The 15,001-nt window shown below is 32.0% G+C and overlaps 2 protein-coding genes across 5 annotated transcripts; both read right to left on the reverse strand.

Moving 5' to 3' along the window:
• Positions 1-418: 418 nt before the first annotated feature.
• Positions 419-4,801, reverse strand: LOC102618219 (hypothetical protein). 4 transcript variants are annotated; one of them, XM_006494114.4, is made up of 8 exons: positions 4,584-4,801; positions 3,814-4,013; positions 3,576-3,638; positions 3,075-3,141; positions 2,795-2,895; positions 2,327-2,371; positions 1,122-1,592; positions 419-905 (listed from the first exon to the last, which is right to left on the reverse strand). In XM_006494114.4, the coding sequence occupies exons 2-8, from the start codon at positions 3,949-3,951 to the stop codon at positions 735-737; spliced, it is 1,056 nt and encodes a 351-aa protein (XP_006494177.1). In that variant the 5' UTR covers positions 3,952-4,013; positions 4,584-4,801; the 3' UTR covers positions 419-734. The 4 variants fall into 4 exon arrangements, with proteins under 4 accessions (XP_006494177.1, XP_006494176.1, XP_024949621.1 ...); XM_006494113.4 differs by having other exon boundaries at positions 3,814-3,992; positions 4,584-4,800; XM_025093853.2 differs by lacking the exon at positions 4,584-4,801 and adding an exon at positions 4,501-4,518 and having other exon boundaries at positions 3,814-3,992.
• A 3,629-nt stretch (positions 4,802-8,430) lies between these two features.
• Positions 8,431-9,447, reverse strand: LOC112496459 (uncharacterized). Its single transcript, XM_025093846.2, has one exon. The coding sequence runs from the start codon at positions 9,418-9,420 to the stop codon at positions 8,476-8,478; it is 945 nt and encodes a 314-aa protein (XP_024949614.2). The 5' UTR covers positions 9,421-9,447; the 3' UTR covers positions 8,431-8,475.
• Between the last annotated feature and the right edge of the window lie 5,554 nt (positions 9,448-15,001).

Below are 15,001 nucleotides of genomic sequence, written 5' to 3' on the forward strand. Positions count from 1 at the left end.
AAGACGGAGTAGCAGCAGCTGGACGGAGTCGGAGAGCAGCGGTTACGGCGGAGACAGAGCAGCGGCAGTGGCTGAGGAGAAAGAGCAGCAGTAGTGGCTAGCACACCAAGAGCGACCAAGAGAGAGTGGATCGGGAGAGAAAGATGTTGGATGAAGATAAGGGGAGGGAGAGAGTGCAGATTTGCTGCAACTGGAAGAGAGAGCTGCAGTGAAGAGAAACGGAGGAGCAGGGTCACGATTTTCTTTTGTTTTTTAATTCATTTATAGGTTTAGTTTGTGATATTTGAAGAACATGCTTAAGTTATTTTCAGTTGAGTAGTTATAATAATGAATCCGAATTTTATGTTTTGTAATCTATTTTTTGAAATTAATTGGCCGAACGTGTGTTATATGTGGATTATGAAAATGAAAATGCTGCTTGGAAAAGGGTACCGAACGGGCCCTAAGAATCTTCATTTTCAACTTTGGAATTTAAGTATCATCAATTTACACTTTAGATAGCAATAACTGTAAATAAAAAAAAAATAGATAAAAGAAAAAAAGAATAAGCCATCGCCGCAGTATTAGAAGCATATTTACCTATTACACAGCTTTCTGATTCCGCTTTACTTATTACTAGCAAAAAATTTAACCAAAAAACCAAAAAAAAGGACTTGTGATCTGCGTTTATACATATTGGAGTATAATCAATAAATGAGTTTGGCCGGGTAGTTTGACCACCGGTGACCTTCTGTTCACTTCAGAAAGAACTTCCAAATATCTCTATCAGTCATCTCCTTAATTAAATGGGCTCCAAAAATGCCTTCCTCGTCAACCAGACTCCTCAGGTGCCGTGCTGCGTTATTGAAACCGACATAATTCTTCTTTGTTGCTAAGTATACTACTCCATATGGAGGCCTCAAACACTGGTCATCCAGGAAAAAAGTTCGAATAAGATAAAACAGGAAATTGACTCTTCACTTCAATGAGGAAAACATCTTTTCATGTAAAAAGTATTTCACTTGTGTTAAAAATCACAGCAAGTAATGTTTTTGAACAAGGACAAGAGGAAGTGGAAAGTAGCATGAACACTGCACTAACACCACATTGTAAAAGGATAAGGACGAAAGCAAGAAACTAACCTTTTTAATTAGTAAATATAATTTCTTCAATGAGGTCACTGAATATGGGATCTCTGTCAACAAAATAACATCATAACCACCTTCACCCTGATCTGCCTCGCTAGCCCTCTCCCATGCCCGGCTTCCAGAAAGCTTCCTTGAGCGTCTTGAGGAGGAGTCCTGTCCGATGATGCTTCCATCTTGGCTACTACACCCATCCATGAAATCCTCCTCAGAGAAGCTCAGGCTCATCCCTGTTGTGACTTCAGAAACATCGTTCCTCACAACAGATAAAACTGTGGGTAGTTCTTCCCAATCACCAGCGTAGAAGTGCACTGATGGTGCCAGAGTTTGCCTTGATGGCGTCAGGGAACTCTCTGGTTGTCGGCTCTGCCTCTCCCGAGCTTGCTCAAGATTGGCAAGGACATTTGGTACAGTTGTGCACCTTATTGTTTCTGCACTGAGATCTTGAAAGTGTACCGTACCAGCACCCTGTAAAAATATAAATCAGAAAGAGCACAAACATATGTTTCCCATAAAACCAAATCTATTTCTTTAAACTATTTAGCTTTTTACACATTTGGTGTAAACTGCAAAGTCTCCTTAAAAAAGGGAACATCTACAAGTTCCAATTTTCTTTTTTATACATAATGATCAACATTATTTAAATCCAAGTATTGTTAGATCAGAACCATATCTTTCAGATTTAGTAACATGACAAATCTTCAAAGAACATATTTTAAAGCAATTTGATTCATCCCTCTTTGCAGGGATTAAATTAGCTGTAAATGATAGATTAAGAAACTAACAAATTATTGAACCCATGGAACTTTAATTTCATTCACATAAAATATTAAGAAAAATTCTGCTCAAAGCACCTTAGTTACTCTTGGTGCCTTCAAGCATACAAAAGGATCAGGATATATTGGGCCACATGTTAGAATATTCCATAAAAAACATTATTATGCACATAAAACTTCAGGCCACTCAAATAAACTGAAAGGAAATAAATAACCATAATAGTTAACACCAGTCATTCAGTTGGTAACTCTTTGCAAAGTTTTGTTTAAATTCAAGATGCTCCAATTTAAAAAAATGCTATGAATAATGAGAAAGGACAAATTTATGGGAAGCAAGCACGGATTCTTGTTTGTCATGTGACACATATTTTTATTAAGTTACAACTTAAGCATAAAATTAAAATATAAAAAATAACGTGGACATACCTTCAGGCAAGCAAAAATCCCAGGAAGTCCATAGCCACAACTCAACTGTAGGAATTACCAATGAAAAACCATCAAGTTGTGGTTCATATACAAAAAGCATAACTTAGAATCACCATCAGCAAACAAGAGACAAATTTCTAACAGCAGGCGCAGATAAATTAATTCTTTAGATGTGATTTCCTTGGATAACAATATATTTCATCCAAGAGAGAACAAAAAAATATTAAACAAATTTTTTTATTCCATGGACAAGAACCAATGGGTTGGAAGAAGATTGTCCATGATAAAAACATGCATGACTCAATGACATCATACATACTGAACACTGGTAATATATTAGCAAAAGATTAGAATGTTAGTTTATCAGATCACTTAACCATGCTTGGTAAACGCAACGGGATGGGATGGATCGATGACGATAGAAATTAAGCTTGAATGGTGAGTAAAAATAACTTTTCACTGGATTACCTCGAGTACCCTTTTGCCTCTAAAGCTCAGTTGTCCATCACGAATCTCATGCTTAAGAACATTAACAAGATCAATAGAGCTTTCCCAACATTTCAGAAACCCTGTAAAACAGGATAAATTCATCACTTTAGTTTCAAACTTCCTATCCTCGTAGGACAAGGCGCGTGCTCCAATAAGAACATCACTGGAACGTTTTTCAGCAGAAATTTCTAAACCCAAAATTATTAAAAAAAAGAACAATTTCAATTTCAGTATCCATACTGAAAAGTGATGTACCTACCATCAGGTTTTGAGGATATCATTTCGGAACCCGTAAACCCAATAATATCAGCGACACTAACTTTTCCCTGCAGGAGATTGAAAAAGAAATTACCAACCTATCAAAGCAGGCACCGATAATAACATGCACTAAGCCTGTACAAAAAATATTTCATGACATAGCTCATGAAAGCAGGGTGGCATTGTCCAGGTTATGACATACTACTCTTCAGAAACATGCAAATCATAGCCTTTATTTTGAAAAAACAAATCTGAACCATTAGGAAGAACTAAAAGAGTTCTGAATCATTGCTTTGCAACACAAGAGTAACTTTGATAGCCCTCTATAAAAGCCATCAATAATATTATTCTCTGTTTGCTTTCACTGAAGCACAGGATCTTATTTGAGCCACCAACAACAATTAGCCATCCTTCCTTTCATGGACAGGAAAAGAATGGCATCTATATAAACTGCAAGTTTCTAAATAACATAGACAAAAAAAAGTCTTACAATCTCACATACCTTGAACATACTAATCGCTTGCAAGTCTACATTATCTCCAGCATATTTATATAGGTGAGCGACCTGTATAGTACGCAAGGAGAATAACTTAATCTTGATACCAACTTACAACGCCACCTCTCCCAATAAAAATTGTAGATGGATAACTTGGCAATACAAACATAAATAATTTTTCATTTTTTGAGCAATACATCCATACTAAACATCAAAGAACTAAGTTAAAGGAGAGAAAACGAACCTTTGAAGGAAGAATTTCAACAGCTGGACAAGGGAGATGCGCATCCTTTTCTGAAATGGTTGAAGACATGCTATGATTTCCCCGGTCTTGAGGTGCCAAGCCTGGCAAGCATTGTGCGAGCAATGATGGTGCACGCATTTTTCCTTGATCTTTTCAAACTACACTCAAGATATAACAACCTGTTGGGGAAAGGGGGCGAACTGTTTACAATTAACAACTAGATCATTTACTAAAGAAATTAAAGTAGTAATAACAAGCAATGCAGATTGAAGTAATTAAGAATTAATTTCCACTTTCCAGCTCAAAATCTATGACCAGAAACTCCAAGCATCATCAATAACTAGTACAACCAAAGACAAAATTCCAATAAAAAAATACATAGGAAGTCAAAACCAACTGAAGAATCAGGTTAAGTGGAAGGAAAAAATGAAACTTTTAAGCATTGATAACAAAAAATAATAATAATTTAACATCTAGAAAGACAAACATCACAAGATCAACACACATCTCCAATTGAATCCCCTAAAAAAACCAAATGAATCAATTAATAATGAAGAAATTTAACAAAACTAAATAAGCTATTTTAAGCTTGATTATACCAACAGATCATATAAAACATTTACAAAATCTTTTTTTTTTCAAAACAGGTAATAACGTGTGTAGTTAAGTAAATGAGTATCAGCCCACATGATCAAATTGCATAGAAGAACAAAACCCAGAATTAAAGTTCCAAAAGTCATGCAATCCGCATCAACAATGAAGGATTTTACCTCTGAAGAATCTTCACTTACAGAAACTCTCATAGATGGTAAAGGCTCTTAATTTTTTCTATTTTTATAACCAAAAAGGAAAAAAGATGAATAAAAAGTAAACAAAGTCTGCCATTTCAGAGAAAAGAAATTCAAAAGTCAAAAAAGAAGAGCAAAGCCCAAGAGAGAATCGCAGAAGCTTCCATTCAGACTTCAGAGACCTTCTCTGGCTGGACCTCTTGATTTCCCAAACTACCCCAACCTTCTTTTGTTAATAACAAAATGGACGGTTCTGTAAATTTGGGAACAGAGGTCTTTTCCGTACACGTGGTAGAACCTCAGTGGATTTTTTTTTTATAGCTATCCGAACTTATTAAATTCCTATCTAAATTATTTTTTAAAATAAATTAATTATTAAATATTTAAATTTATTTTTATATTCTCCAAACTAAATTCTCAATTTCACTCTTTTTTAAATTCATTTTTTTCTCTCTTAACATATCGTAATCTATATTTCATATTTTATATATATACGAATTTTTTTGTTCATATTCATTAGCTTTTGTATTTGATAAAAATTAATTTCTTAATATTTATTAATTTTTATAGCTGATAAAAATTTATTGATATCTATTTTTAAATAGTGGATTTTATTCCTCTTTGTTGGCGATACTAATTATTTGCAACTAAAAAAATATATCTAAATGAATTAATGAAAATTTATGAAATTAATAAGAGAAAGATAAGAAAGAATTAATTAAGTAATCTTTTCAAAAATTATTTAGATAATAAAAGTCTTAACTAAAAGACTGTGTAGAGAGGAAATTGGTGAGTTTAAATAGCTCATTTTTTTAAGTTTTTTTTTTAACCATTTCATATAAAACTCTTTTAACAACAAATTGATGCTCTCTTACTTTTAGAAATCGTGACAGAGTCTTAAAATTTATCTAAAAATTATATTTCTCCCCCCAGAGAAATCTATATAATTATTTTTAAAATAAGAGGATCATGCAATCATTTCACCACAATATAATGTTGAAGTTTTTTCTTAATTAAAATGTAAAAAAAAAAATCTCTCATACTTTTATCCTTTGAAATAAACGGTAGATATGTCCTAACCTCATTATTGAAGTGGACAGTTTGAATCTATATGTGCGTTGCCTTGAAATGGTGATAAATTACAAACTTTCTAGAAAGAGATTATTAATATCATTTTCTTTCTAGGAACATACCATTTTACATACTTGGCCACATTTTGATTTGACATTAGTACAATTATTCTTTAAAAATAACTTGTGATGTAAAATTTGTAATCGCGAATACTTAATTTACAACATTTTAGATTTTAAGTTCTAAAAATTTATAATATTTTAAGTTTTAAGTTGTAAAGGATACTTACATGAGGTTGGAAAGATGCACGCTACATGATTACAACATCTAATAAACATTTACTGATGTGACTTAAAAGATAATATGATTTAATCCCACACTTGTACAATGAAAAGTTTATAATATATTTGCTCTTTTTGTCAAAATTATAATTTTAACAATTGATATTACATCATATTTTTATAATGTTATTTCAGCATACAATTACAATTACAACTACACTGCTATTTTAGAAGAAAATTACAACTACACTCGATCATTCTTATTCGAGGGACTAAGTTCCTATGAACTTGAACCGTTTGGCCGAGTGACATCAAAATTATAATTTAAAAATCATATTTATTATACATTATCAAATAGTTATAACTTTTTTTTTAGTAATTATGAATTAAAAAATACAACACCTCAATGTAAATAGACTTTTACCGTAACTAAAAATCATAAATTTACTTTTAGCTTAGTTCAATACATTTAACACCCATAAAATTAAAAAATATTCTTCTTCTTCTTTTCTTTTTTTAATTTAAAATGCAGGATTAAAAAATTAGGAAATTCTTTAATTGGAAAGAGACACGAGGGGAGTTTGGTGGGATTTGATGACTCCGGAAAGTCGGTCCGCGTGTGGAAAGAGAGCGAAGAGAGGCGGGTTGGTCGGCTGTCTTCTTCGCTGTTTAGGTAGAACCAAGTCTTTGTCACACCGGTCTATATGCCTCACACGTGTTTTTGAATTATTGCGATAATGATAATGAGAAAAAATCATCATGTGGGTGATGACATTAGTGACGTTATGGTGAACGCAGCCATTATTATCTCGTACTTAGAACCCCATTCACAAATGGTTAGTGTGTTTAAGAATTATTGCAGCACAATTCTTCCCAAATGAATTTTGTGTCAAACTTTACAATCTGGCAAATTTTTAGTGTGAAAGCCAATAAATCTAGTAAAATTTATAAATCTAGCATTAATATTTTGTGAGAAGGTCTTTGGTTCGGGTTAGCAATTGGAGCATTTCGATCGGAATTGGTCAATTTTGATTTTGCCCTAATTATGAATCGCGATGAATAATTGTCCTCAATCTTGTTCCATATAATTGAACAGCAATTTGAATTTGACTATGGCCTCTCCCTCGAACCAAATTAAAAAAGGGAGAGGGTCAGCTAGAAAAAGAATATTAATTGATCAATGATTCACCTAATTACCGCGTTTGTATTGTAAATAAACAGTTACAAATAATCCAACCAAAATAATAGGAATTAAACCTAAGACGGTTCTGAATAAAAAGCCTTCAATCATTTGAAAGGTAATATCTATACCCAAATATTAATCCGCCTTGCCTAAAAATCTCAATAATTAATCAAACCTGCCTCGATTCTTAACCGATTAAAATCTCAAATTCTAATCGAGATCCCTAACATCTTGGATGATGTGAATTTATTGGCATATACTGTAAATTCTATTATAAACGATATACTCATGTGACTGACATGTCATATCTCTCTGCTCAATCAAATCGAGATTGACAAAACTTCATCAAATTAATTTGTCATACGATTTTGAAAACTCAGATTTGAGCTTCACTTTAGAACATTAGGAATCCAAATCAAAATTTTAAAATATTTTGAATCCCTTCTCAAATAGTGGATCAAGACGAAGTTAGGCCTCAAATCTCTATCTGAATAGTAGTTCATAACATAAAGTTTATATATAATCTTATACTGTTCGAGGCGGGATCTTAAATCTAGATCGAGATTTGTAGAATTTTGTCAACCCGATCTTTGGTACTCGTGGGGCATTAGTTCTTTATCAATTCAATATTTACTACGTGGGTATGTATATTATTATGATTAATTAAAGTATACACATGATAAAAAAATGAATAGAAAATGAGCAATGCTCTAAAAGCATCAAGACTTTTCTCTCTTTTGCACAAATAATAATAATAATAATAATAAAACAACAACAACAATAACAAGAGGTTGCAGAAACGAAGGTTTAATTCATCATTCCGTTCTTTAATTTAAACGGTTGAATCATTCGGTTCTGACTTAATTAGATGGACCAAGCCAATCAAAAGATAAAAAATTATGAGAAAACTGGGCCATTCTCCATGCTGCCTCCACATGTTTAAGAATTGAAACCATAGGGGTTCATGGCACATGTTCAAAAACTTTTGCTTTTTAACAATTATGTTTTTCATTTGGATACAATTATTTTTTTCAATAAAATGAAAGATTTGGTTCAAAATTAAAAAAGAAAATACAGAAAAATCATTCTCTACAACACCAAATTGTATCGTTGATCAAATTTGTTATCCAACCACTTATATTGTTTTCATTGCTTCACATTAGGATCATGATTTGTTCACTTGATCAACTAAATCTAAAGAGATACAACTTATAATTCTGCTGTTATTTCAAGCTAAATTAGCATATAATCAAAATGTCCACATACAAATCCTTCCCAAAAAAGGACCATGTGAAATCTGATGTAGCCATTAAACTAAATCAACAACAAAATTTGCAAATTAATATTTGATGGAAAATTCTGAAGACTTGTCCAGGAAGAAAACATCTTCATTGAGATCTAAATCAATCCCTTCATGTCCATCAAACTCATCAAGCCCCAAAACAGTCTCGATTGGAAGTTCGTCGTTCAACACAACATCATCCACACAGAAGGATCCTGATATGGCAGCTTTCCCTTTTGTTGGTTTTATCGCATGATCATTTCCCGTTTCTAGTGGCAGCACTACTTGTACTTCCATAGAAACTTTGTTCAAATTCCTTAACCTCGAAGGCACGGCGTTGGTTTCCTTGACATCCTTATTATTGCTGATGATGCCCCTCTGTTCTAACTCCAATATATTTGCTGCCGTTGATGATCCTGAGCTAAGAAATACAGGTTTATTTCTGCTACAACCGGCTTTTGGATTCGTTTTCCGGACAGGGAATTGTTGTCCTGAAGATTCAACTTTTGCCATGTCTCTCCGCGGAGACATGGAAAAGCATTTCCACGCTTCTTCCGAACTCCAATCTTGCTCGCGAGCAAATGGCCAGAATAGAGGCTCATCAGCAGCAGCCGCGGCAATGAAATCTTCCAAATCCTCAGCTTCTGAGGCAGCAGCCCGAGTCGTAGTCACTGAACTAGCACTAGAATTTGATGACTTGGTTTCAAAATCTTCCCAATCATGAATCACTAAAGAAGAAACAGGGGAATCACTTTCATAACTAGTTGGTAGCCATGAAACTAACCAATCATCATCAGCGAAAAATGATGAAGGAGGCAACATACAATCCGAAGACAACCACATGCATTCATCACTATCATCCAAGCATCTCTCCATAACAACAAGATCAACATCATCGGTAGCAGCAAGTGTACTTTTCCTGGTTTTGCAAACAGGCCACATATTTTTTAAATCTAATCCAACAGGTTCATTTCTAGAGCTGTTTCTTTCAGTGAATCCCATTAATTCACGTATCACTGTTACATTGGATTAACCGATCATTAGTGAAATGTAAACATCAAGTATCAGCATTACATTCTAAGACCGGCGCCAAGTTTGAACACATCCAAATAGATTAAACAAAAAGATCGTGTCATAGTCTACATATTAAAGAACAAAAGAGAGAATTTCAACCTAAACTTCAAGGGATTGAGGACATTTGATATTTACATTTAACGATTAATTAATATACAGTAAATAGTATTAATAATAATTCACCAACTTGCTTGAATGTTTTGTTAAATTCAAACAGAATTTCTCCACCAACAAAGAAAATATGTAAAGTTTAGGTTAATTTAGTACACAAGAGCTTTTATTGAATCATTCAAAGGTAAAAAAAAAAAATCATTCAGTACATGAAATTTAAAACGGTGTACATGCTTTGATTAAACCATTCAGATGAAAGAGAAATATTGTGGAAAAAATCCAAATTAATCAAAACCTGGGATGAAATAGGTGATGAAAGCAATGACTCTTTGCACATGAACTAAAAAGGATATCTCAAGGTTTTTTTTTTTAAAAAAAAATTACTAATAAATTTTTCAAGCATAAACTGGGTAAGAAAAAAAAAACAAAAGAAGAATATGTCACAATGAATTTTTCACATTAAATTTAAAATTTCTCAAGTTTTTTTTAAAAGCTAAAATAACATAATAGATTTTGTTACTGAGACATTAAACTTGAAACATTATTGGTATGATAATGTTATTTATATACCCTAGATTGTATAAATGAAATTTAAAAAAAAAAACTTAAAATGCATTTCATAGGATCATTTTTAAGGTTTTTTTTTTTCAGTAGACTGGATTTACATCCTTTCAAATTCACAAAAATATCGCTTTCATAAGAAAAATCATTCTCCAAAGCAGTTCAAAATATTCTAACCTAAACACTAAAAATCATCTTCAATTAATCAGGGTCATTGCAATTTGCAAGAACTGGACACTAGTACTATCTGGGGAGAAAAAAGGTCAAAATACTAAAATGAAAAAGTTTGCAGACCTTGCAGTACTTTTTAATTAAAAAATCAGCACTAAATTAAGAAAATATATAAGGAAAATGAAAAACAAATAAACAAAGAAATACCTTTGTTGAATGGAGCTGAGATAAACCCTAGAACCTTCAGAAAAAGCAAGGCTTCTAATAAAAGAGGATGATTGAAAAACCCTACTGAGAGTATTATTGTGTGCAAGTAAATATAGTATAATTACATATATTGAAATTAAGAAAAAAGAATTGAATTGAAGTAGTGATAAAAGCAGAGAATGTGTATTGTCTGTAATTACCAAATTTGGAGTTTGGCGCCCTTCATTTTCGGAACAATACATATTATATTGATTTCACCGCGTAACCCATGTAGCCATTAATTTCTTTTCAAAAATAGGATCAAACTTATTAAGAAAGAAATTGTAAACAAAGGGAACTAAGATCTTAAATAATTTTTAAAAAATGATTAAATTTGAATTAAGACCCTTATTTTTCTTTAATTTTATATATATATATATATATAGAGCTACTAATCGGTGATTTCACTGATTTGGGCTTAGAATTTCCAATCTGTTATATATGCATATTCACCCTTTGATAGGTCTCTCCATCTAAAAGGGACATATAAGTTTCTATATAAAAATGATGTGATTTTTGGCAACACACATTCACAAACAGATATATATGTAAGTTTCGCATCCTTAATATTTGACAATATAATTTTTGTAGTTTAACACTTTACCTCAATAATCAAATGATATTCTGACCTTAAACCTCTAAAGGTGTACTTCCAGAAATTTTAGTCAACCTTGATATACAATGCTTGAGAAGCGTTGTAGTACAAAATGTTATCAAAGAATAGTTTGTACTTTGCACCGCTAAAAATGGATATTCGATAGCATTTGTTCCTGCGATAGTTGCCTATCAAAACATATCTTTTTATGCATACATAACGCGTTGCCGATTCTCTGTTTTTTCTCACAGTCCAATAGCCTACGCAGCAAGGAGAAAGATAATTGGAATCCAAAGTAAATTATAAATGAAGGAGAAAGAGTATTATTATATTTTTTATGGCAAGATGATGAATATTAATTGTGTAATCCATACAAAAGATAAGCTAGCCAGCATTTGAGCCGTTGAAATTGGGCTGTAACTCTGATCCGTCGGCCTGGACTATCGACATTCTGTACTAGTTATTGTATAGCATTCATTTCTTTCACGTTTCGATCACATTACTGCTAACGTTGTAAGAGATTGTCCAATTAGTGTGTCTTTTGCTCTTGAAACAAGAGAAGATTCGATAATTTCTCCCCACACCAATTCGTAATTTGTGTGAGGTGGATGCGGGTAAAGTCTGTAAAATAGAAATAATAATAATAATTGTGAAGAATTTAGATCTATTTTAGTAAGTGCAGGTGAATTAAAATTTTTAAAAATTAATAAATTAAGTATCTCGTATTCACTGTCCATAAATGACCATTCATTTCATGTTATGTTGTTTATATTGTTTATAGTTGTTGTTTATAAATCTATATTCATCACACTGTCCTTGTTATTATTTATTCACCCAAAATCTATTAATTATACAAAGAATAGGAAATAGCATCAAGTAAAGCACACAGAGAGTTTTTACGTGATTCAGATCATAATCTTATATTTACGAACCACACCAAATATTAAGCAATTAATTAAGTAATGAAAGATTACATCTTATTGGATTCTTAAATAATTTTAGACTTTTATTCTTACCACCACCTAGTTGAATTAACCTAATCGAACCTTTTTAACGAGCACCACTCACCTTCAATTGTATTTACTACTTCCTTGAAATCCCTTGAGCACAATAAATAGCTTCTTTATCCCGAAGAGATCAAAGTCAGAGACATCTAATCAAAGATTATATAGATTGAAGATGCAAAGACTGAAACTTCATGAAAATATGACATATCATATGTGATCATGGTGTGAATTCTTCATATTTTTGCGTTGGCTGCCTCTCTTAAATAAACTACAATATGTCTTTGTTAGCCTTCAATGTGTTAAATTCTTTCTTTTCTATTGGTGTTGAGAAATCCTTCTCCAAGCAATTTATACGCTTAAACCCTCGTCGTAGAATCGATCTTTTGTGATGAGGACTGCACCTTGAACTCCATAGAAACCAAGACAAATTGCTTCTTCAAAGCAAGCTGAGCTGTCACCAGTTATCAAAGGTGCGAAAGCCTACTGCATGCAACTATAGTCAAGATCCGAAATGTGTAACAAAGAAAGGGAAATAGAAGTCGCCCCATCTAATGCTCTAGTCTAAGTTGAAGCTGCCACCTTTGAGATTGGTAAACTACAACAAAGACCATCCAGGATTTAGTGCCCACAAACTCTGAGATCCTTCTTTCATCCTTCCCGCTTGAGAGCTCTCCAAGGTTAGCAATGCAGTAAGGGTGGGTGCATTCCAAGCAAACCAGTAGTAAACCGGAATCAAACAGGGGTCTCGGAGAAAGACCCACTTGCTGACTCAGATATGTTCTTGTGTTTCATTGAGTAGGAAGAAGAAGGCAAGTATTTCACCCAAACTCTAGTAAACGAGTATTAGGATATACCTCAAAAATTCTTTTTTTCATAAACACTTGATATACTTGTCAATGTAGGAATTACCTTTATTTAAAACTCTTAGAATAAATAAATTATAATATCATTAACACAATTGTGCGAATAATAAAAACGTTTTGGAAAAAAAGATGTTAGCGATACAAACTCGGAAATTATTATGCTTGTTATAAAAGTACTGGTTGGATACAAACACAAAAGTCAAAATAGATGGCATGAAAAAATAGTTTGTACAGATAATCTGTTCTTACAGCATTACACTTTCTTTCATTTTCATGAAAATATGGGATATACTGCAGCGACATAATAGTGTCATATCAGTTTGTGTAAATAAAATTTTATATTTAGCATTACTTTATTCATTGACATCAAAAACGAGAACTCTAGTACCCGAAAGAGATAAGAAAGAAACGTGCATTTGGCGGTCCATTACTCATGCATGAACATGGCAGGCAATCTGTAATAATAATAAATTAAATAGAATAGAATCCAATACAAATAATCCCCCACATGATCAACTTGCATGAAAGATTCAAATTCAATGAACTGTCTCTGCAATCTCAAGTCTCAACCCATACCTTTCTCAATATTCCAAATTTACTGCAATTTTTTTTTCTTGAGAAATAAATTCAACTTGCATTTCAGTACTATTATAAATACTACCCGTCATCGATCTTTTTTTCTCCATTAACCTTAAAGGGCAAAAAACAAAATCCTAAAATGGTGGTTTCAGAAGAAATGTATCTGTCTTTTGCAATCTCAATACTTGTTTGCGTATATATTTTCTTGGTCATTTTGGAGTCTCCATGGAGCAATACTGGAGTTCGTTTGTTGCCTCAAGATTCTTGGTTTCAGATGCCGATCACAGAAAGAACGGAAAAGACCAGAGATTGATATCCATGTTAATTACAGTTTCTTCAATTTTTGCAATTCTGTTACCACATGTAGCAAAAGGAAATCAAGATATGGAATTGAAAGTACATATAGTTCTTGTTTGTGATAGAGATTGGATAATTATAACTCAAAAGTTACAGAGTATTTGGTATACACTAGCAATTGTAACTTGGAAACTAAGGTAGCGTTTATTTTCTTATATGAAATCTAAATACATCTGAATTTTTTTAAGTTTGAATGATTCTGAATATGAATATCTATTTATTTTTCTTTTTTAATATCTAAATATAAGTGGCATCTTATTTGCTTTTATAAATTAAAAAACATCTTAGTATGATTATTTGACTTTTTCGTCCTTGCAAATCAAAAGGGGATTATATTTTATAGTTTACAAAATAAATATATTTTATAGTTTACAAAATAAATATATTTTATAGATATATTTTTAGAATATAACATCTACTTCTCATTAATTCAGGGCTTTTCCCATTCAAATAAAAGTTACAAAAATTTACGTTTTTTAATTCAAAAGTAAATATCCGAAAATCAGACATAAGTTACAAAAAAAAATTGGTTTGAAATTAAAAAATTTCATACTTAGATGTTTACCAAACAACACTTAAAATGATTTGATTTTACACTTATATGATAAAAAATCTTATATCTTTACTAATTTTTTCAAAATTATTATTTAAAACTATTAACTTTTATTTCATACTTAAGTTTTTTTTTTAATTTACAGCAACTATAATCTAAAAGGTATAATACCTTAATACTAAATATGGCCTAATTTACTTTATTGATAATTTAGATGATTTTCTTATAAAAAGTTAATTCACAGCCCCCATTAAATTGTTTATTATTACATATACCCCAATTGATGATTTCTTTTGGGCCATTTCCATTTTTTTATCATAATTTTTCCATCACTTCAACCTTAAGATAGAGAGTTTCATTCATTCCTCTTGTACACTGTGCAAATTGATTTAGTTTCTCCTAATTATTTGGAATTAGATTCGGCCCTTCTAAGCTTAGATATTCAAATTGTGTCATAACAAAACTT

This window comes from Citrus sinensis, chromosome 3, assembly GCF_022201045.2.
Source record: "Citrus sinensis cultivar Valencia sweet orange chromosome 3, DVS_A1.0, whole genome shotgun sequence".
In the NCBI taxonomy this organism is placed as follows: Eukaryota; Viridiplantae; Streptophyta; class Magnoliopsida; order Sapindales; family Rutaceae; genus Citrus; species Citrus sinensis.

Coding starts and splice junctions, on each gene's coding strand:
- LOC102618219 (XM_006494114.4), bottom strand. CDS start 3,951: ATGCGTGCACCATCATTGCTCGCACAATGCTTGCCAGGCTTGGCACCT. Junction 2,896..3,074: donor GATATCCTCAAAACCTGATG/GTAGGTACATCA, acceptor CCTGTTTTACAG/GGTTTCTGAAATGTTGGGAA. Junction 906..1,121: donor TATATTTACTAATTAAAAAG/GTTAGTTTCTTG, acceptor CTGGATGACCAG/TGTTTGAGGCCTCCATATGG.
- LOC112496459 (XM_025093846.2), bottom strand. CDS start 9,420: ATGGGATTCACTGAAAGAAACAGCTCTAGAAATGAACCTGTTGGATTA.